At 38.0% G+C, this 24,119-nt stretch overlaps 1 protein-coding gene and 1 pseudogene across 1 annotated transcript; one reads left to right on the plus strand and one right to left on the minus strand.

Moving 5' to 3' along the window:
• The first annotated feature begins 498 nt into the window (after positions 1-498).
• LOC131662280 (TMV resistance protein N-like) lies at positions 499-5,539 on the plus strand (annotated as a pseudogene).
• Positions 5,540-5,676: 137 nt separating this feature from the next.
• LOC131662281 (uncharacterized) lies at positions 5,677-6,731 on the minus strand. Its single transcript, XM_058932020.1, has one exon. It carries the CDS (start codon positions 6,583-6,585, stop codon positions 5,932-5,934), a length of 654 nt encoding a protein of 217 aa, XP_058788003.1. The 5' UTR covers positions 6,586-6,731; the 3' UTR covers positions 5,677-5,931.
• Between the last annotated feature and the right edge of the window lie 17,388 nt (positions 6,732-24,119).

Raw genomic sequence — 24,119 nt, forward strand, 5'->3', positions numbered from 1 at the left:
GATTCGGTTTGGTTCGGTTTACAAAATACAAACCGCAAACCGAACCGAACCATGCGGTTTTGTTAAAAGATGACCCAAATTAATCCGAACCAAATGCGGTTTTTTGCGGTTTCGATTTTGTTTGGTTTGGTTTGCAGTTTTCTATTGGGTTGGTTTGGTTTTGAACACCCCTAATCATGAGGGAAGCTTTTATATATTTTTTAAAACTATTTGAGACAATGTTACACAAAGTAAATAAAAATAAAACTATAGAAAACAAATTTATAAGTAGTTGAAGCTATTGTATTTTTATAATCAGAACTTCTTATACTTATATGAATTATACTTTATATTACAATTTTTTATTTAAACTTTCTGCATGGCATCCGTGAGTATTCTATTGACCAATTAAAAATTAAAATGACTTAACTAGAGAAGTCAATTTTGTCACTTCTAAGATATTGCGAAAATTCCGCGTCTCTACGTTCATTGATTATAATAGAAGTAGTGGAGTTGGTATTATTTGAGTCTTTGTTTTAATATTTTATTATTAATGCATGAGACGGAGCATAGTTACACGGCTTTGATTACATTCAGTTTCTTGGTCATAACTACTAAGCCACGCTACAGAAGAAAAAGAAGAAGCTCTTCAGAATTCGTCGGTTGCAAGAAGCTCCTCTGGATTCGGATTCTGGTATGCTGCAATTTCCCCCCAAATTAACCTAATTTTCATGAGAACTTCATCAATTGCTTATTTTGGCTGCATATATTTCAAATCACCTCTCATTTTTGTTTACCCAAAACACTAACTGTCAATTCCTGCAATTAACCACTTGACACCACTTTTATTAGGGATCTAGGTGTGTGTTTGGTTCTGCTGTGAAAATAATTGATTTTGAATGAATTGATTATGTAAAATTGATTCTAGATAAAAGTGAATTAAAGATAAAATGATTTATGTTTAGATAAATTTAAGTAGAATTAAGTTTGAACAGTAAATTTCGATGTCAATTGTGTAAGAATGTTCAACTTCAATTCAACCATGTCAGTGTCAGTGCTTCCATGTTTACCAATTTCCCTTGACTTGAGCTCTAGGTTTTTATCTAAGTTCATATTTTTCATTAGTTCATATCAGTAGGCTTTTAATTTTAGTTCTCTATTCATTTATTAACTTCCAAGGCTCACAAACATATTTGAACACTGGATGTAGTGCAGTGCAGGCACTTGGAATTTATAATGGCTTGGAAGCAACTCAGCAATGCTTTTGATTCTTCCTCTACGGCGTCTTTGAAAAAATACGACGTTTTTCTTAGCTTTCGAGGTGAGGATACTCGAAAAAACATCACAAGCCATCTTTATGATGCTTTGAGTCAAAAGAAAGTTGAAACCTTTATTGACAATAATGAGCTTAAAAAAGGAGATGAGATCTCTCCAACACTCATCAAAGCCATTGAGGATTCCCTTGTTATCTATTGTCATCTTCTCAGAAAACTATGCTTCCTCAAAGTGGTGCTTGAATGAGCTCAAAAAGATTCTAGAATGCAAGAGATATAAGGAGCAGATTGTGATACCTGTTTTTTACAACATAGATCCGTCACACGTGAGGAACCAGACTGGGAGTTACAAGCAAGCCTTTGAAAAACATAAGCGAGATTTGAAGCACAATAATGACAAGGTGCGGGAATGGAAAGCAGCTCTCGCGGAAGCAGCTAATTTAGTTGGTTGGGACTTTCAAAATTATAGGTAAAAATAAAATGAACTATCCAGCTTTTTTCATGTCATTAATTGTATATTTCCAAATTTCTATGTTTTCCTTTAGGCTTCGTTTGAGAGTTTGGAGGGGAAGGGAGAGGAGGATTTTTAAAAACGTGAAGGACACATTGGAACAAATTGTTTTTGGAGGTTTTGTTTTTATTCATAATGCATAGTCCCTCTAGTTTGAGGAAACTCAAAATTTGTATTGGAGAAAGGTTTTGGAGGGCTTACATAAAATTTTCAAATATAGTTTATGTTATAATATTCTGAAAAATTAAAAACATGGTAGTGATAAACATTCATTTATCATTCTATACTAAAATCCTCTCTTCCTCTTCCTTCCAAACTCTAAATCCTTAGGGTAACATAATTTTTTCTTTGGATTTTGCTTTAGCACTTCACTGCCTAGAAAAAAAATACTTTAGTTGACCTGTCTTTGATTTTTCATTACCTCAAATCTAATTTTTGTTTTTTTCTGGCTCTTCTAAGCCACTGCCACCATCATGCTGATCATGGTTTTTAATATACTAATCTATCAATATAATTTTCTTCTGTTGGATTCGTTAGAATTGTAAAACCTTCTTCCCCTCTTTCATATGCTAGGACTGAAGCAGACTTCATTAAGGACATTGTCAAAGATGTTTTGCAGAAACTGAATCTTAAGTACCAATATGAAATTAAGGGACTTGTTGGAATTGAGAAGAATTATGAACAAATTGAATCAATACTGAAAATTGGGTCAAATGAAGTTATAGTCCTTGGAATATGGGGCATGGGTGGCATAGGAAAGACAACCCTTGCTAAGGCTTTATACGCCAAACTGCATTCCCAATTCGAAGGTTGTTGCTTCCTCAATGTAATGGATGAGTCAAACAAGTATGGACTTGATGGTGTATGCTCTAAATTTTTTTCTACATTGTTAGAGGAAGAAAATCTTCATCCTGATGCATCCTACATAGAATCCCATTTTTCCGTGAGAAGGATTGCCCGTAAAAAAGTTTTCATTGTGTTGGATGGCGTGGAAACCTTAGACAAAATAGAATATCTTATCCTAAAACTTGATGGGTTGGGACCAGGTAGTAGGGTAGTTATTACTACTAGAGATAAGCACATATTTAGTATGTTCAGTAAATGTGAAATATATGAGGTTCAGGTATTAAACAAACATGATTCTCTTCAGCTATTCAGTTTGACAGTCTTCGGAAAAAAACATCCTGAAATTGGATATCAAGATCTATCAGAAAGAGTAATTGCCTATTGCAAAGGCAATCCTTTGGCTTTAAAAGTTATAGGTTCAAATCTCCGTTCAAGAGGCAAAGAAGCATGGGAAAATGAATTGAAAAAGCTGGAAAAGATTCCCAATAAGAAAATTTGCGATGTGTTAAAATTGAGTTTTGATGACTTAGATCGTTGTCAAAAAGCTATATTTCTAGACATCATATGCTTTTTGAGAGAAGAGGGTAAAGATTTCGTAATAGACTTATTGGAAGCTTGTGAGTTGTTTGCAATAAGTGGGATAGAAGTCCTTCTAAATAAATCTCTCATACAAGAAAAACTAATTTGGCTATCGTTTAGGAATTTGGAAGTTGATGGTTTAGAAATGCATGATTTGTTACAAGAAATGGGACGGGATATTGTTAATCAAGAATCTAAAGATCCTGGAAAACGAAGTCGATTGTGGAAAGCTGAAGAAATATGCGATATATTGAAAAATAACAAGGTCAGTGGACAATGCAATTACTTCTATATGAAAACACATGTATGACAACTTTTGCTAATTATTACTCTAATTTTTGTTTGTTAGGGGACAGAAGCTGTGGAAGCTATAACATTTGATAGAACAGAAGTTGGGGATCTTTACTTAAAGTCTGACTCCTTTAAAAGGATGACAAACTTAAGATATCTTAAAATCTATGATAGATCTGAATGTAGAGCATGCAATGTGTTCTTTGCTGATGGTCTCGAGTGGCTTTCTGATAAATTAAGGTACCTTCGATGGGATGCTTACTGCCTTGAGTCCTTGCCAACAACCTTTTGTGCTGAAATGCTTCTAGAGCTCAACCTGACTTATAGCAAGCTTAAAAAACTATGGGATGGAGTTCAGGTACAAAAGTGTTTCCACTTTCGATATACATTTAAAACTGTAGATGTAGATAAAGCTTTGATGCTCATTCACAAAATTGCTATGTCTTACAAGTGTCGGACACAAAACTTCAACAAGACACGCTTCTATTTCTGCTTAATTCGGTTTAATTTCTGTTTTAATCAATACTCATGTTTGATTATGAATTTAATGATTTCTCTGCAATGCTATGTTTATTTCTTGTTACAGAATCTTGTGAATTTAAGGACAGTTATACTTGGTTTCTCCTACGATCTGATTGAGATCCCAGACTTATCCAGGGCTATAAATCTTGAAAGCATATTTCTCTTTAAATGTGAAAGCCTGTGTCAGCTCCATCCATCCATCTTATGTCTCCCCCGACTTAAACATCTAGATTTAGGAGGTTGCATAAAGATCGAAAGCCTTAAAACCAACTTTCATTCAAAATCCCTCTATAATCTCTTTCTCAATGGTTGTTCATCTCTCACGGAATTTTCGGTGACATTGGAGGCAATGACAAAGTTATCCTTACATGGAACCGCTATACATGAATTGTCTTCATCGATTTGGCTTAATACCAAGCTTACTACTCTTGGGCTAACTGAATGTAAAAAACTTAACATTGTTGGGAGTAAGTTATCAAATGATTATGGATTGGGGTCTGTTACAGAACTAGACCTTTCTGGGTGCACAGAAATTGATGCATTAAATCTGCGGATCATTCTTGATGGCATATGGTCTTTAAATCGACTAAAAATGAATGACTGTTTCAACTTAGTAGGTCTCCCTGAGAACATCAAAAAGCATTCAAGGCTGAGCTTGCTTGATTTAAATAATTGCAGGACATTTGTGTCTCTAATAGAACTTCCGCCATCCCTGCTATATTTGAAAGCCGTTAATTGCACTTATCTGGACAAAAACTCCTCCCAACAGTCATTGCTTGAAAACATGGTACAAACTTTCTCTGACGACCCTTTTGATGTAAATGAAGATGACGATCATTACTCTTTTTTGCCAGGAGCACAAGTTCCGTGCCAGTTTGATTTTCAGACAACAGAGGCTTCAATAAGTATTCCTCCCATTCCAAAATCGGACCTGTGTGGTTTCATATTTTGTGTCATTCTATCCGAGGGATTTCATGCTCACTTTCGTTCTCTTGGTTCCCTTCATTGTATCATTTTTGAACACGGCAAAGAAGTCGACAGGCGTCATATTTTTCTCAATCATCTGGGGACATTAATTTCAGATCATGTATTGATATGTTGGCATTATTACAACAGACAAGAATGTGGAAGTCATGCATTTTGCAACCTATCATTTCGATTCGTATTTCTAGGTCAGAAGGAACAAATGTGGTGGTCAATGGAGGGGATAAAAGGGTGCGGGGTCTTACCTGTATATTCCTCAAAACGTAAGTTGGAGCTGGATGGTGGTAGTAGTGTTACTAACAAGATTGTTGAATTAAAATTAAAATCCACTGTTCAACACTCCGATGACTCTGATTGGAATATGAAAAATGAGATTAAATTCAGAAGCTCTAACAATGAAAATGAAGATGACCAGGAACAACCTTTTAATTCTTGCAAAGAGGAACAACCTTCTGTTAGTAGACCACCTATTAAACATGTCTATGTTAGAAGAGGAAAAAGGCCACATTCTGTTGTTTAAATTTCTTGTGATTCAAGAAAACAATTCCTGGTTTATTGTACTAACTGTGCTGGAACATCACTGGACAATGATCTATTATTAGAATGTAAAATTAAGGGAACATGATAAAATTAAGGGAATAGATTATCACATACTACATTAGATCTATTATTAGCATGTTTGAAACTACATTTTCTAAAAGGTATATAATTTAAATATTTATTTATAGCATGTTTGGTTTAGCTTCTCACCAACCAAAATCACGTTCAAGTGCCACTCTACCACGATTTTCTAGAAGCTTCAAAAGGTAGCTTCTGCCTAAACGTGAAAAGCTACCGTGATTTTGTAAAATCTAACACTAAACCAAACATACCATTAGTAGTCCTTGTTAAAAACCCTATAAAAATTTCCAACATAAAAAACATCATCATAGTTCTTGATCAAAATCAAGCCATAACAAATTGTCTTTGAGCTTCAATCCTCAAATCTTCTTTCATCCTTCTAATGAAGTCATCAAACCTTTTGTTCAACTCATCTGTGTTTAACACCCAATTTGCTTCTTCTAAAACTTCTTCATCAACCATTTCTGTATCACTGTCTTTCTCTTCATCTTCTTCATCAAATAGCCTACTTTCTTCTTTTGGTTCCTTTTCTTGTTCCAAAACTAATATGCTACTTCCTTTTCCTTCTTCAAAATTTATATCTTTAGCTTCGTCGTCGTTTTCTTCACTCACTAATACTGTCACTTTAGTTTCAACCATTGAGTAAAGTGATTGCGAACCATCTTTAACATAGTTGAAAGATTCATCAACACTACTAGACCCAGTAGATAAAGATCTTGTTATACCAACAAAAACAAGAAGACCATTACATAGGAGGAACATGCAATTTTTGTCTATGGTGTGAGTGAATAATTGGAAAGAGAATGTAGAGAAGTAGAAGTTGAAGTGATGGAGGAAAGAAATTAAGGAAGAAGTAGAAAAGATGAAAGGAAACAAAGATAAGGAAACTATCAACGGTGTAACCTTAATAAGATAGTTATGATGAGTTCTTATGCTTTGAGTAAAAAATGCTATTTTATGGTAATTTATCTTTTCCATAGCTTCCACTTTTTTGTGTGGAATCAAATTGGATCTAAAAGAGTTTCTAAATGGATGTTGGTGTGTTGTTAAAGTTTTGAAGGTTTCCTTATATAAAATAATGGAAGATGTTGGTGTGTTTTTAAAGCAAATTTCATATAGAAGTTGGTTGGCAAATTATTAGTATGAATTGACATATATTTAAGTTTTCGCAACTTCCAAAGATTACCTACCTTTCATGGCGTTTGTTATAAATGATGATTGTTGCTTGAAAGGAATAGAGGCAAATAGCATATGTTGTAGGTTACGAATTGTCCCAAAAATTGACAAATGGTTATTCATGGTTCACTTATTTTGAGTTTGACATATGAAGGAGTGGTTTTTAAAAAAGAGTGAGGAAGGAAGCATATATGTGTGTGATTATGAGTGGGCACAAACGACAACTATGCTACATGTGAAAACTTTGGATAATTTATATTGGATTTTTGCGTATGATTTAATCCAAGAAACTTTGCTCATATATTGTGGTTGGGTTTGTTATCACTAGAGCATTGAGATCTAATCTAATATAATAATATCTATATGAATGACATGTAAGTAATTTTAGCTTGATTTTTTTCTTTCAATATTAATATATATTGTAGTGAGATATTTATAAATACCCACAATATGGTCATATGAGAACGGTCCTCATCATACGTCCGTCCCAAAATATGTCGTCTTAGGCATGATTCTAACTCAATAGGTGATTTGACCTGAGAGAAAACATGGATGGTGAAGTGTGCACAATCCATAACCACGTATGGAAGAAGTCACGAACACGATTCTCAAAAAAGTAGCCAGTCAACAGGGTTTCTTGTCAAGGTGGAGGGGTCACTATTTCTCAGGATTCCCCAAATTTAGTCCTTAGGCCTCTATAAATACCTCAGCCTTAAGGTTGAGAGGGGATTCTAAATTCACCACGAAATACTCCCAAATACATAGCTTTTCACCCTCGTGAGCTTGTTCTAACCTCATAGAAAACACCTCTAAAACACGACTTCTCACCCGTATGAGTTTACTTTAACCTCACAGAAAAACACCTCTGAAATAGGACTTCTCACTTGTATGAGCTTTCCCTAAAAACCAAAAACTGAAAAGCCTTTGAAAACACCCCTACCAACATAGGAGTGCCACACATATGTACTTTTTTCTCAAGTATAGTAACGTGCGTCAAGGGACCTAAAAAAAACTGACCATGGCCACACCTTCTATTATTCAAATACTTTGACACCCACCAAACTCACCGCTCATAGACCTAACAGTTCCTAAACATGACTGTTGGAAGGGCATAATCCTCTATGTAGGAGGATATTAGAGGTAACAACGATTTAAATGCCATAGTGGAGATGTGCACTTTAATGGACAAGTTACACTGCCAAAATTAAATTCTGGAGGGCAATGTCCTCATCATTCAACAGCGTCAACAACAGGCTACTCCCACAGAGGAGATGGAAGTGTTGGACCCCAAGGCACTCCTACACGAGATATGGGAAGCACTTGGTCTCCAAGGTTTCAAGCCTTCTTCCTTTTCAAATTTCGAGTGACATACCGACCCTTACGAGCACATGTTGCCTCCATCAACACCTAGATGGCCATCATCGGAGCGCCCGATTCTCTGAAATGCATGATTTTCTTTAGCACTTTCAGAGATGCAATCTTTTGATGGTACATGGGCCCATCCCGAGCTTCCACCGCCATCTACCAGGAGCTGGTGGAGAAAATTGTGCACCACTTTACATCAAATCAACATAGAAAGATGTCCACCACTAGTCTGTTTATCATTTGACCAGCCCTTTAGAGTCACAGAAGGAATACCTTTCCCGTTTCAACGTGGCCACTATAAAATTTTTCCACCTGAATCAATAAATGTTCGTATGAGCATTGCAAAATGGTCTAAAAGCAGCGCATTTCAACGAGTCATTTGCCCAACGGCTGGTAAATTCGTTAGTATAGGTGGCCACAAGGACAAAATACTAGTGATAACCGTGGTGAAATATTGCTAAAACTTTCACTACAGTGGAAACTTTCAACCGTGGTGAAATGTTGAAAAATTCTCAAACTTTGGCGTTGAGTATCGAACCCTTGACCTCCATATTTTACTACGATTGTTGTCATACCCCAAATTTGTCCTACCCCTTTACTTCTAACTGGCTTAGGCTTTACATTCATGTACATACCTTCCATTAGGTTATCTAACATGACCCATGCATTCATTAAACAATAAAATGGCTCAGGATCAAGGATCTGAAAAGGGTTCAGGTTTTACTATTGTTTTGAGGCTCCCACCTCCATTCAGGGGCTATTCAAGTGTCTTTTTCACCTGTTATGGTTGGGAGTTAAGATTTTTGATTTATGGTTACTATGGTTTCTTTCTCCTCAAGTTACAAAGCTATTATCCTTCAAGACGCACCAAGATCGAAGGATTAGGATCTACATCCCTATGTGTATCAGGAGATTGGAGCTTCTTATAATTGGTGTCTGAAACTGTTGTTTCATTTGAGTTCCACAGGGTTTCGTGTTAAGGCGTTCTTCTATGTTCAATTATTATCTTCTTCAAGGATTCCTTCGAAGCATTATTGTTGTGGTGGATTGAATCACAAATGCAACAATATATAAATATTGATTTGCTCATTTGTTTTGGTCAACACAATTTCTGATTCTCATCATATACTTGTTATTTCAATTGCAAGTTAATTCAGATTGTGAGAATTAAAGTCAAAGATTCAAGAGTTGCCATTGAAATTTGAAGGTGAAGATTTGTTAAGTGAGCCAATGTTTTTAAGATTTGATGTGTAAGTGCTTGAAATTTAAATGATAAGGTATCGGTCAAAAGCAAGTAAAAAGACAAGAAATGCTTTGCGCATTGGAAATAGGTCTTTGAGTTCAGAAGGGATTACAAGAGCACAATATCGTTTCAAGTCCCATTCAACATCATCATTCATTACAAACCTACATTGTTCATTACAAAGTTTCACACTTAACATTTACATCACCATCCTTCATTACCCATCACAAAACTACAAAAGAATTGCATAAAAAATACTGTTAGCCTATTGTTTCTAATCCCACTTCCTATGCCATCTTCAAGCCTTCCAGTGAGCTGCCCCCATATCATACAGCCATGAGCATCAATCCAACAATTCAAAACAGCCTTGTACATACAAAAAAAACCACAGGTCAGCCATACATCTACTCACCAATGTTACACTTAGCCTAACTCAAATCAACCAACACAAAAAACAGTTTCAAAAAGCAGAAAAATAGACAAAACTGGTTCAGCAGCATTTCTAATTCACTAGAAGATCGCTTCAGAACAACAATCCATACCATACACATCAATATCACCATGCCTGCACACAGTCAAATAAACCAGAAAAAACCGGCAGCATAAAAAACTCCTTGGTCACAATCAAACTGAAACCGAACTGCCTTGCACTTGGTAAAGGCTGCACCTGCATAATTCAGAATAAAGTTTCCAAACAAATCAGCTACCAAATTACCTTGCAGCCACTTTGAACCAACAGAGTTCCTATCTTAACAGTTTCACAAAGATAAACCACCTTTTACAAAATCCCTATCCTAAACTAATCAACTAACAGCTTCATACACACACAAATCCATAAAATCAAAACTCAGATTTTTTAGTTTTAAAAATAGTTCCCTTGCATCACTTCAGTGCATCATAACCACATAAACCAAACTTACTCAGCTGAACCAAAACACCCTGCATCAAACACAAGAAACCATACAGCAAGAAGAGAAAATCAGAAGAATAAAATCAAGTCCCACATTCAAGAAATCGAAAAAACTCATTGCAATCATATTTTAGGTCCCACATTCAAGGATTCATCATCATTACCCAATCATTGCCCATATAAAAAGTCAGCTCCACTCACCTGCAGAAGAACACCCAGAAAGCACAAGCACTAAGCTTCGTCATTGTTTCGCTTGCAAACCTTGAGAGAAGAAGTGCTAAAACCTAAAGTACACACACGCTTCATTCATCACACTCACCAATCATCTTCACCTTCCCTCTCCCTTACAACTCTCTGCAACCTCTCCTTCATCCATTCCTCATCATTCACACACCATAACCACCATTCTTCATCATCTTACTCTCATCTTCCTCTCATCTTCTTCTCATCTCCTTCATTCTTCACACTTCACCATCACCAGCAACCTTCACCCTTTCGCACTTCAATTTCATCATCATCTCCGTGAAAAGGAACAGAGGAAGAGAAGAAGAATTGTGTAACAGAAAAAAGCAATAAAGAAACTCACCGTGATAGAATTCTGAAGCTCCCCGACTTCTCTCGATTCATCATCTCCATCATCATCTTCCTCAATCTTCAAACCATCATCTTCATCCTCTCTCAACAGAATTCATCACCTTCAATCACCAAAGAAAACTCAAAAAAGATAGAAGAGAAAATCGGATAACAAAAAAGGAAAATCGATTGGAACTAACCTCATAATAGAAGAACCTTCATCTTTCTCTCTTTGATTCGATCTTCACACTCTCTCTGCAACAACAGCATCAGCATCATCATCATCGCAACTCCAACCAATTTGCATCGATGATCACATCCTGACGGCAACACAATATCATCATCAATATCCAATCAATCTTTAACCTCAGCACGCATCAACGAAGCTTCACCAATCGGAATGCTATGAACGAGAATGCAAATCACCAAATCGTCGCTTCAAGCATCGTAACGTCTTCATCATCACCATAACGCGTTCACACCAACACGCAAGAGAAGACGAGATGAGAAGAGATTTGAGCCGAAAAGAAATCAAGAGTGTGAAACGGATAGTGGAAGGAGGATCGATTTGAGATTGAGTCGGAAATACGAAGGCGAGATAGAAAGACGAGAAGAGACGGCGTGAGGCTGACTATCGGGGGCCGGAGAACGATCGGAGAGGGAGGTTTATCCGTCGCGCCATTTGGCCTAGGTGAGAGAGGGTGGCGTTAGGCTGTTCGCGGCGGCGAGTGAGAGGAAGGAGAAGAGAGATGAATCGACACATTCAAGTAATCCCTAATTCCTCTTTCTATTTTCCTTTTTTTCCTTTTTTATTTTGATTAAATTTGTCAATTGGAAAAACAGTAGAAAATCTGAAAATAAATCTGGATCCAAACTCCCTGGGCCTTCACCAAATTCGTACCCACACCCCCTGGAGGCCCATTGCACCGTTTTTGTAAGCAAAACTGAATCAGAACAAATCATTTGGGCCAACGCATTGCTACTCACACCCCATGTGGCCCATACTGCGTTTTTGGCATAGTAACAATAAAACAAACTCTGGTGGGCCTAATTCAGTCTGGGCCCTGCGCATATATGCTTACTGCACCCATAATTTCAACATGCACCCCCTGAATTCACACTCTTTTTCATTTTAGAATTTAGATTTTCTTTACATTTTAATAATAAAATGCTAATTCTCTTCCTTGTACTTTTAGACCTTAACACTAATTTTTGACTAAAAAAAAATGATCACAAAATATTAGTTTAGACTTTTAATTCTTGTGTTTGATTAGAATACCAATTTTGTTATAAAAAACAATAAAAATACTAGTTTTCTTTGTAATTCAATTTTTCTCATAAAAATCATATAAACATAATAGTCCTTTTAATTCACTTTTGTGCTATATTTTTGACTTGTTCTTTTTCATGCTATTTTCAATATTCTACTTTTTGCTTTATTTTTCATGCTTCTTTTAAATCCTAACCTTAGGTAGAAACCATGATAATGATAAGTAGAATTCCCCATTCATATTAGGCTAGTTCTTCTTCTTTTACAACCTAAAACATCTAAAAATACTTGAATAAACTCCCATTAAAAAATACCAAGAAAACTCATAAAAAATGACTAATAAATACTTTGACTAATAAAAGGGAATGGAAGCTTGTAACTTCTCTTGCTTAAGGGATGTTCGAGTGCTTGGAGCTCCCTTGCTTAAGGGTTCCACTCAGGCGTAAGTTCCCAACCTCTAAAAAACACGAACCGAAGAGTAACTCGAGTTTCCCTTGCTTAAGGGATTTCCTCGAAACACTCAAAGTCTCTCTCTCATCTCGCTTTCTTAAGGGCACCGTTATTTCCGCTCCATTGCATCCTAGGCTGTCCCCTTATGCAAGAGCGCGAACGTTAACGCCGCCCAACTAAAAAACACAAAAACAAACAAAAACTAAAGAGCCGAACTACGGCGCTCTGATTCCTGAAAAGGATACGTAGGCATCAAGTCGCGGGGCTTGAACGAGCACATTTGTAAATATTCCTTCTTTTCCCCGTATTTCTTTTGCATTCATTCGCATGTAGACATAGACATAGTACACACCCTTTAGATAGAAACAAACATAGGTGGATACCATCGAGTACGATGGGCGCGAGGGGTGCTAATACCTTCCCCTCGCGTAACCGACTCCCGTACCTTGATTCTCTGGTCGCAAGACCTTGTTCCTTCCTTTGTTAGGTTTTCTGATATTCCTTTCCCTTATGGGATAAATATATTGGTGGCGACTCTGTTCATTTTTCGCGAGCGTGCGACAGCTGGCGACTCTGCTGGGGATGTTGATAGACCTGTGCTGGTCCATTCTTAGCGAGTCGATCCTTTGTTTGTTTCTTTTATTGGGTGTTTATTTGTTTTATGTCTATATCTTGTATATATGTTTGCATGTTTATTTTCTGCTTGCATATCATGTTTATTTCTGTTTGCACATCATGCATATGGATTATATTCTGTGTTCCTTGGGGTCTTCTGTTCTGTTTTGCAGGGGGGGGGGTTTGCGTGAGGTAAAAGGCCCACTACCCAGGCCAAGTGACACATAGGATTAACGTGGATGCTCATGTTGACTACCGTAGCGCTTGCTATGGATGAGTTCAATATGGGGTACCACAGTTGGGCGAGGTTCTTTCATGGAACACTGTGTCTGGCACGCTTGTTGCCTCAAACACTTTGTACCCCATGGGAACTGTTGACCCTAATGACCATTAGGGACCACCTGTCCGTGTCTAGACTTCATACCCGTGAGATTGGGGTGGGACAGGAAACCTTGACTCCTACATACCTTTGGCTCATCATATCTGAGGTCGGACCTTTATTTGGTCTGTTCTCATGGCTCTTGATATTCTGGTATTCCAAAAAGGCGTCGAACCTTTGATCCTATGACATTTGGCCTGTACAGAGGTTTCATATCAGTTATTCAGAGGATTGTGTGGTGGTTACTCAGATCATATGGACCTTGATCCCATGCCTGCATTGCATAACATCATTGTTTTATCCACTTCATTTGTGAGGGATCCTAAAGTCTATTTCCAAAAAGAAAATATACAAAAAAGAAAGAGAAGAATAAAAAGAGAAAAAAGAAATAGAAAAAGAGAAAAGATATTCTATACAAAAAATGCTTTGATTCCAAAAAAAGAACAAAACAAAAAGTGTGCGAAAAGACTTTAGGATCCCTTGGAAATGAAACATTGCATTCATATCATGTTGCATGTCATGGTTCCATATCAGAAGCTAATTGGGGTCCCTTTCAACAGATTTCCGCTTCATCATAAAAGCTGACTTCCCTACATCCGTATCATACAAGGATTAATCAGAGGAGAATCATGGACCGTCTTGAACAAAATCAGGCAGAACTTCGTAAGGACTTGGATACTATGGGAGAAAGGATGACCCAACTCTTTGAGACTCTCCATGTTATTGTTCAAGGGCAAGAAGAGCTAAGACAAAGTGTTGCTAAGTTGAGTAATGATACTCCGACTACTGTTGCTAATGGGGGATCAAAACCTGTGCCCGTGGAAGTTCCTAACAAGGAGGATTCACATCATGAGAACGATTCTGAACTCGAAGCTTTCAAGTTCCCAATTGAGGAAAATGAGAGGAAATTTCATCTCTTGGAAGAAAGACTGAAGGCTTTAGAATGTCGAGGCTCCTCTGGTTTGAATGCTATTGATTTGTGCCTAGTGCCTGATATCAAGATTCCTGCTAAATTCAAAGTCCCCAATTTTGAGAAATACAAGGGTATCACTTGTCCGATGAGTCACATCAAGGCATTCTGCAACAAGATGGCACCGTATGCAGAAAATGACAAGCTTCTCATGCACTTCTTTCAAGATAGCCTAAGTGGGGCATCCCTTGAGTGGTATACACGACTTGAACGAACCCATGTCCGTACATGGGATGAATTAGCAGAGGCTTTTCTCAAGCATTACAAGTACAACAGTGACATGGCTCCTACTAGACTACAACTCCAAAGTTTAACTCAGAAGGTTGATGAGTCTTTTAAAGAGCATGCACAAAGATGGAGAGAATTAGCTTCCAGAGTCCAACCTCCTCTTTTAGAACGAGAGCTTGTAGACATGTTCATGAATACTTTGAAAGATCCTTATCTGAACATGATGGTTGGATGTGCTTCCTCCGAATTCTCAAATTTGGTTGTCGTAGGAGAAAGAATTGAAAACGCCTTAAAGAGGGGTAAAATTCAGGATATTGCTAATGTTTCCGAATTCACAGAAGAAGAGAAAAGTGAAACAAACGCGATCTCTGAGATTGAAGAAGAGGAAGTCCCTGGTCATCCTCAAGTTCAGGTTCCTAACTATCAGATGGTCCTAGTTTCTCCTGGCCAATATATTCCACAAGCCTTTGCCACCACTATCAATCAACAACCTCAGATGGTCCAACAACAACCGATTCAGTATTTGCCACAAAAGCAATGTGTTCCACATCAACAAGGTCATCCGAATCAACGCCAACCTAGAAGTAATTTGGAACGAAGAAATGCTCCGTTGGACCAGATTCCTATGACATATAGCAAACTTCTTCCATATCTAGTTCAAAGCTCATTGGTGGTTCCCAAATCTCTAAAGCCTCCACCACAACCGTTTCCACCTGGGTATGACCCTAATGTGCAATGTGGATATCACGCTGGATCAATGGGGCACTCAACTGAGGAGTGCAATGCTTTCAAAGCCAAAGTACAACAGTTGATTGATGGGAGGCATATAACCCTTCGGGAAGGAAACATGTGGGTGAATGGAATTCCTTTGCTCGAATGAGTGCCTAGATTTCAGAAAGTCTCCAGAATCAACAAATTCTTTCCTCACAACATATAGCTTTTCTAAGTTTGACGGCCATGCAAGGTTCCTCCATGTTTGATGGTGATTACCACTCTAGCAACTATGCTTGGGGCTCCCGCACGAGGGATAAGCAAGACGTACTCTTATCTTGAGCATTGCATCGCTCGCATTGCTCGAATCCCTAAAGTAACACAAAATTTACAACTCTTGGGTGACTTCGTTGGAGTTTTCTTTTGAAGTAACCCGAAGTGTTTGGAAAGAACTGCCAAAAGTATTCAAGATCAACAAGTCCAGACGGAGTCAAGCCTCCTCAACAATGGCAATCATCAATTCATTTATGCATTTTCATTTGTAATTTTCCTTGTTTTGTTAAATGTTTCTTTCATGTAAAACTTGTTTGTTTTTAATAAAAATAAAAATGCATTGCATATGCTAGTTTCGAATCATTCCATTCGTGTTCACTCATATCTTTCTGTCTATCGATATCAAACTCTGGTTTAAGCAAAAAAATATCAAAAGGAGAATGATGAAAAATAATAAAAACGCAAAATCTCTAATTGTGTGCTTTTGAATAAAACCCCGCTGAGGATGTACAGGCATTGTTTCTAATCGCCAAACACCGGAGATATATGGGAGATAGACCCTCGTTAACCCCTTTGAGCCTTGAAGTAGGAGTTTCTTTTCTATACAAAAAAAAAAACCTCACATTTAACCCAGGGGCAGGGTAGCGTTCAATTAATCTGATCGAGCATTCAAAATCCATCAGGAGTGTGCATCCGAGGATACAACAATGGTTATCTTTCAAAAGATTGAGAAAAGTCAATACCACAATGGTAATCCCCCATCAATCAAAGAATGAGGCAGTCACAATCACTCCCACAAGTCAGAGATTCAGAATCACACGACTTATTCAAAAAGAAAGGATTGAAAAAAAAAAGAAAGCCCGCTAAGTCAACAACTTGAAAACAAGTGACTTAGGCAAAAATTAGGGCATCCCGCTGGACTCCAAAATAGAATTCAAAAAGAACTTGTCCACGCAAAAGTTAGGGAAACAAAAAAAGGGAAATGCAAAGCAGAAACGAAAAACGAGGATTACAACATAAAGATCCTCATCAAAGGAACAATGTCGTGTGATCAGGCACCAAAAAGAAAGTGAGTGACTGCCATGTCCAAGAAGACTTCATTGGTTCCTCAATCATCTCAAACTCCTCTTGAAGGATGAACGCTCGTATCAGGTTAAGTTGAACTTAGGACTGGAGAACATCACGAAGAATGGGTGGGTTAGGATAGACTTTGAGCCTTAAATCCTTTCTTTCTAAAAAACCGTGAACCAGGCCACGTTACAACCCTTAAAAGACCTAATTGAAGCAGGGTTTATTTCAAGAGCATACTATACCAAGTTGTGTAAAACTGACTCCTAGATGTTTGCTTACCATTTATGTTGATATCGATATGACAAATAATTCAAACATTGAATGTCACAACTTTGTTTTAATAACTTTGATTTCGAAGCTAGCATAAGCATTGCATTAGGATTATCATCTTCAAAACAAATATCTTTTACTTGTGAATAAATACTTGACATCAAGGAAGATTAAACAAATGAACAACTGCAGAAAGAGTTGACCGATTCTATGAGCCATTCACTTCAAAAGCTGATTACTCCAAGGGGCAAGTGGTATGAAGATTCTGTCAATTGAAGCACCCATTCAAGCTTCCATCAATCTGGGGCAATCAAGTCGAGGAATCTCTCTTGGGTTCAACCAATCTGGGGCAGTTACGTCAAGATTTGACAAATCTCTCCAAGGATCCTTTGGGGCAAATTCCCTCGTAGTTCACGAAGCTTGGGGCACAATCTTCTGAGTTTTATTGCCTTCTCCCCGATCATAGGAGTTTATTTCTCCTGGAATCATGGTTTCCCCCCAAGCACTTGAGTTTATTTCTCATGAGAGTTGTCCCATTCCCCCGACCTGGTCTCCTCTTCTGAAGTTCTCATCCTCAACATGGCGAATCGAGGGAATCTCCTCAAGCTCACCATCCCCAAGCAATTCAAGATGTAGGGAAAGTCAGATGAAGTCACTTCCTCCCCAACAGAGCTACATTCCAACCCTCAAGGTAGTTGCCAATAATCTTTGGTACTGTAGGTTTTCCGACACCGATTCATGTTGGTAGCTCAAGACAACAAGCAAAGGACCCCAATAATCATGCTTCTCTATCACACCGATGCCTTTATTTGGCACTCTGCATATAGTTTCCATTGCATATAGCATTGCATCCTCAAAAGCGTAGCATATCCGTCAAAGCGGATCATTACGCCATAAAAAATTTCAAACATGCATCAATGCATAAGCCAGTATGTGTGTGCCCAAAAGGTACGAAGTAACATATATACCCTCAGAAGAAGTGTCATCTTCTCTCTCCAGTGTGGATTAGACACAATGTCTTTCTTCGTCAGAATCGTTGTCTCCGAGGTTATTTCCCGTATGCTGCGCGCAACTTAGAGTGCGAATGAGGGTGGGCATTCAACCCATCTCATTTTTCAATCGTTTGGATAACCATACTTGGTGTGTGGCAATTCGAACGATTGCCACTCTTGAAGAGTTACACCCCGCCTTTGGCCTGAGGGATTAATGTAATTCTTATGCTTCGCAAGCATCAACATCTTCATGATTATGTCTTTTGATCGAGTCCAGTCGTCACTAGTCTCCGTGATCCCTTCCCCCGTATGGGAAAACTTTTCAGGTTCAACCCCCATGTCGTAAATCCTTTACCTTCCAACCTTCGAACAATTTCAAAGCCCAGTTCTCGCCCTGGCAAATCAAGTCAAAGCCCAGTTCTCGCCCTGGCAAATCAAGTCAAAGCCCTGGTTCTCGTCCTGGCAAAACTATCAAAATCCAGTTCACGTCCTGGTAATCATTTTCAAGTCCAGTTCCCGTCCTGGTAATCATATTTCCAAATCCAGTTCCCGTCCTGGTAGTCATTTTTTTCAAGTCCAATTCTCGCCCTGGAAAACTTTTTCGAAGTCCAGTTCTCGCCCTGGCAAACTTTTTCAAAGTCCAGTTCTCGCCCTGGCAAATTTTTTCAAAGTCCAGTTCTCGCCCTGGCAAACTTTTTCAAAGTCCACTTCTCGCCCTGGCAAACTTTTTCAAAGTCCAATTCTCGCCTTGGCAAACCCTTTTTCAAAGTCCAGTCCTCGCCCTGGCAAATCATTTCTTTCATTTTCAGTCCTCGTCTGATATTTTATGGTGAAGTCAGTTCTCGCCTGACAATCACCATTCATCCATAATTTCTTACTATAAAACCAATTCCCAATCCCCAGCAAGTCATTATCCTCTTTCCTCATTCGACCATAACATCCATAAATCATTCCACCAGAAAAAACAAAAATTCTCTCTCCCCAGCAGATATCAAAACAAAACAAAACAAAAATAAAGAATAAAGATCACACCATCTTTTCAGGACAAATTTCTGGTCTTGGTATTTAATCTTCTTCTACCTCGAATGTTCGAAAGGCTCGCGCCAATCTCACCTTCAGGTTTAAGATGATTAAATAGGGGCAGCTGTCATACCCCAAATTTGTCCTACCCCTTTACTTCTAACTGGCTTAGGCTTTACATTCATGTACATACCTTCCATTAGGTTATCTAACATGACCCATGCATTCATTAAACAATAAAATGGCTCAGGATCAAGGATCTGAAAAGGGTTCAGGTTTTACTATTGTTTTGAGGCTCCCACCTCCATTCAGGGGCTATTCAAGTGTCTTTTTCACCTGTTATGGTTGGGAGTTAAGATTTTTGATTTATGGTTACTATGGTTTCTTTCTCCTCAAGTTACAAAGCTATTATCCTTCAAGACGCACCAAGATCGAAGGATTAGGATCTACATCCCTATGTGTATCAGGAGATTGGAGCTTCTTATAATTGGTGTCTGAAACTGTTGTTTCATTTGAGTTCCACAGGGTTTCGTGTTAAGGCGTTCTTCTATGTTCAATTATTATCTTCTTCAAGGATTCCTTCGAAGCATTATTGTTGTGGTGGATTGAATCACAAATGCAACAATATATAAATATTGATTTGCTCATTTGTTTTGGTCAACACAATTTCTGATTCTCATCATATACTTGTTATTTCAATTGCAAGTTAATTCAGATTGTGAGAATTAAAGTCAAAGATTCAAGAGTTGCCATTGAAATTTGAAGGTGAAGATTTGTTAAGTGAGCCAATGTTTTTAAGATTTGATGTGTAAGTGCTTGAAATTTAAATGATAAGGTATCGGTCAAAAGCAAGTAAAAAGACAAGAAATGCTTTGCGCATTGGAAATAGGTCTTTGAGTTCAGAAGGGATTACAAGAGCACAATATCGTTTCAAGTCCCATTCAACATCATCATTCATTACAAACCTACATTGTTCATTACAAAGTTTCACACTTAACATTTACATCACCATCCTTCATTACCCATCACAAAACTACAAAAGAATTGCATAAAAAATACTGTTAGCCTATTGTTTCTAATCCCACTTCCTATGCCATCTTCAAGCCTTCCAGTGAGCTGCCCCCATATCATACAGCCATGAGCATCAATCCAACAATTCAAAACAGCCTTGTACATACAAAAAAAACCACAGGTCAGCCATACATCTACTCACCAATGTTACACTTAGCCTAACTCAAATCAACCAACACAAAAAACAGTTTCAAAAAGCAGAAAAATAGACAAAACTGGTTCAACAGCATTTCTAATTCACTAGAAGATCGCTTCAGAACAACAATCCATACCATACACATCAATATCACCATGCCTGCACACAGTAAAATAAACCAGAAAAAACCGGCAGCATAAAAAACTCCTTGGTCACAATCAAACTGAAACCGAACCGCCTTGCACTTGGTAAAGGCTGCACCTGCATAATTCAGAATAAAGTTTCCAAACAAATCAGCTACCAAATTACCTTGCAGCCACTTTGAACCAACATAGTTCCTATCTTAACAGTTTCACAAAGATAAACCACCTTTTACAAAATCCCTATCCTAAACTAATCAACTAACAGCTTCATACACACACAAATCCATAAAATCAAAACTCAGATTTTTTAGTTTTAAAAATAGTTCCCTTGCATCACTTCAGTGCATCATAACCACACAAACCAAACTTACTCAGCTGAACCAAAACACCCTGCATCAAACACAAGAAACCATACAGCAAGAAGAGAAAATCAGAAGAATAAAATCAAGTCCCACATTCAAGAAATCGAAAAAACTCATTGCAATCATATTTTAGGTCCCACATTCAAGGATTCATCATCATTACCCAATCATTGCCCATATAAAAAGTCAGCTCCACTCACCTGCAGAAGAACACCCAGAAAGCACAAGCACTAAGCTTCGTCATTGTTTCGCTTGCAAACCTTGAGAGAAGAAGTGCTAAAACCTAAAGTACACACACGCTTCATTCATCACACTCACCAATCATCTTCACCTTCCCTCTCCCTTACAACTCTCTGCAACCTCTCCTTCATCCATTCCTCATCATTCACACACCATAACCACCATTCTTCATCATCTTACTCTCATCTTCCTCTCATCTTCTTCTCATCTCCTTCATTCTTCACACTTCACCATCACCAGCAACCTTCACCCTTTCGCACTTCAATTTCATCATCATCTCCGTGAAAAGGAACAGAGGAAGAGAAGAAGAATTGTGTAACAGAAAAAAGCAATAAAGAAACTCACCGTGATAGAATTCTGAAGCTCCCCGACTTCTCTCGATTCATCATCTCCATCATCATCTTCCTCAATCTTCAAACCATCATCTTCATCCTCTCTCAACAGAATTCATCACCTTCAATCACCAAAGAAAACTCAAAAAAGATAGAAGAGAAAATCGGATAACAAAAAAGGAAAATCGATTGGAACTAACCTCATAATAGAAGAACCTTCATCTTTCTCTCTTTGATTCGATCTTCACACTCTCTCTGCAACAACAGCATCAGCATCATCATCATCATCGCAACTCCAACCAATTTGCATCGATGATCACATCCTGACGACAACACAATATCATCATCAATATCCAATCAATCTTTAACCTCAGCACGCATCAACGAAGCTTCACCAATCGGAATGCTATGAACGAGAATGCAAATCACCAAATCGCCGCTTCAAGCATCGTAACGTCTTCATCATCACCATAACGCGTTCACACCAACACGCAAGAGAAGACGAGATGAGAAGAGATTTGAGCCGAAAAGAAATCAAGAGTGTGAAACGGATAGTGGAAGGAGGATCGATTTGAGATTGAGTCGGAAATACGAAGGCGAGATAGAAAGACGAGAAGAGACGGCGTGAGGCTGACTATCGGGGGCCGGAGAACGATCGGAGAGGGAGGTTTATCCGTCGCGCCATTTGGCCGAGGTGAGAGAGGGTGGCGTTAGGCTGTTCGCGGCGGCGAGTGAGAGGAAGGAGAAGAGAGATGAATCGACACATTCAAGTAATCCCTAATTCCTCTTTCTATTTTCCTTTTTTTCCTTTTTTATTTTGATTAAATTTGTCAATTGGAAAAACAGTAGAAAATCTGAAAATAAATCTGGATCCAAACTCCCTGGGCCTTCACCAAATTCGTACCCACACCCCCTGGAGGCCCATTGCACCGTTTTTGTAAGCAAAACTGAATCAGAACAAATCATTTGGGCCAACGCATTGCTACTCACACCCCATGTGGCCCATACTGCGTTTTTGGCATAGTAACAATAAAACAAACTCTGGTGGGCCTAATTCAGTCTGGGCCCTGCGCATATATGCTTACTGCACCCATAATTTCAACATGCACCCCCTGAATTCACACTCTTTTTCATTTTAGAATTTAGATTTTCTTTACATTTTAATAATAAAATGCTAATTCTCTTCCTTGTACTTTTAGACCTTAACACTAATTTTTGACTAAAAAAAAATGATCACAAAATATTAGTTTAGACTTTTAATTCTTGTGTTTGATTAGAATACCAATTTTGTTATAAAAAACAATAAAAATACTAGTTTTCTTTGTAATTCAATTTTTCTCATAAAAATCATATAAACATAATAGTCCTTTTAATTCACTTTTGTGCTATATTTTTGACTTGTTCTTTTTCATGCTATTTTCAATATTCTACTTTTTGCTTTATTTTTCATGCTTCTTTTAAATCCTAACCTTAGGTAGAAACCATGATAATGATAAGTAGAATTCCCCATTCATATTAGGCTAGTTCTTCTTCTTTTACAACCTAAAACATCTAAAAATACTTGAATAAACTCCCATTAAAAAATACCAAGAAAACTCATAAAAAATGACTAATAAATACTTTGACTAATAAAAGGGAATGGAAGCTTGTAACTTCTCTTGCTTAAGGGATGTTCGAGTGCTTGGAGCTCCCTTGCTTAAGGGTTCCACTCAGGCGTAAGTTCCCAACCTCTAAAAAACACGAACCGAAGAGTAACTCGAGTTTCCCTTGCTTAAGGGATTTCCTCGAAACACTCAAAGTCTCTCTCTCATCTCGCTTTCTTAAGGGCACCGTTATTTCCGCTCCATTGCATCCTAGGCTGTCCCCTTATGCAAGAGCGCGAACGTTAACGCCGCCCAACTAAAAAACACAAAAACAAACAAAAACTAAAGAGCCGAACTACGGCGCTCTGATTCCTGAAAAGGATACGTAGGCATCAAGTCGCGGGGCTTGAACGAGCACATTTGTAAATATTCCTTCTTTTCCCCGTATTTCTTTTGCATTCATTCGCATGTAGACATAGACATAGTACACACCCTTTAGATAGAAACAAACATAGGTGGATACCATCGAGTACGATGGGCGCGAGGGGTGCTAATACCTTCCCCTCGCGTAACCGACTCCCGTACCTTGATTCTCTGGTCGCAAGACCTTGTTCCTTCCTTTGTTAGGTTTTCTGATATTCCTTTCCCTTATGGGATAAATATATTGGTGGCGACTCTGTTCATTTTTCGCGAGCGTGCGACAATTGTTTCTTATAAATGTAGTGATATGTAACACGCTATTGGATTTTTACTATAATTATCATCTCGTGGTGGTAAAGCTGACATATACTACCCCACCTTACGTTACCACAGTTGATCAACCGTGATGGTATCCCTTTACTATCTGGGGTGAAAAAGGTCTTTTCGTAGTAGTGCAATCACCATCATCAGAGACTTGTCAAGATATTACTAGTAATTATAAACACTTTCTCTTTTGCTTGATTTATAAGAATGTCTTGATCAAACATCTTCTTGTGCATATTTGACTTCATGCATTGCTAACATCAAAATCATTTAAGGCATTGTTGCAACATCTGGTGGGGTCATCATCAAAATCATGACATCTTCAAGGCTAAATAAATATTTCTTATCCATGAGCTTTGATCACTTTTTGGTTATACCTGTAAGC

Source organism: Vicia villosa, linkage group LG3 (assembly GCF_029867415.1).
Source record: "Vicia villosa cultivar HV-30 ecotype Madison, WI linkage group LG3, Vvil1.0, whole genome shotgun sequence".
Classification (NCBI taxonomy): Eukaryota; Viridiplantae; Streptophyta; class Magnoliopsida; order Fabales; family Fabaceae; genus Vicia; species Vicia villosa.

What these genes read in the sequence shown, in the direction of transcription:
- LOC131662281 (XM_058932020.1), bottom strand. Translation starts at nt 6,585, where the DNA reads ATGGAAAAGATAAATTACCATAAAATAGCATTTTTTACTCAAAGCATA.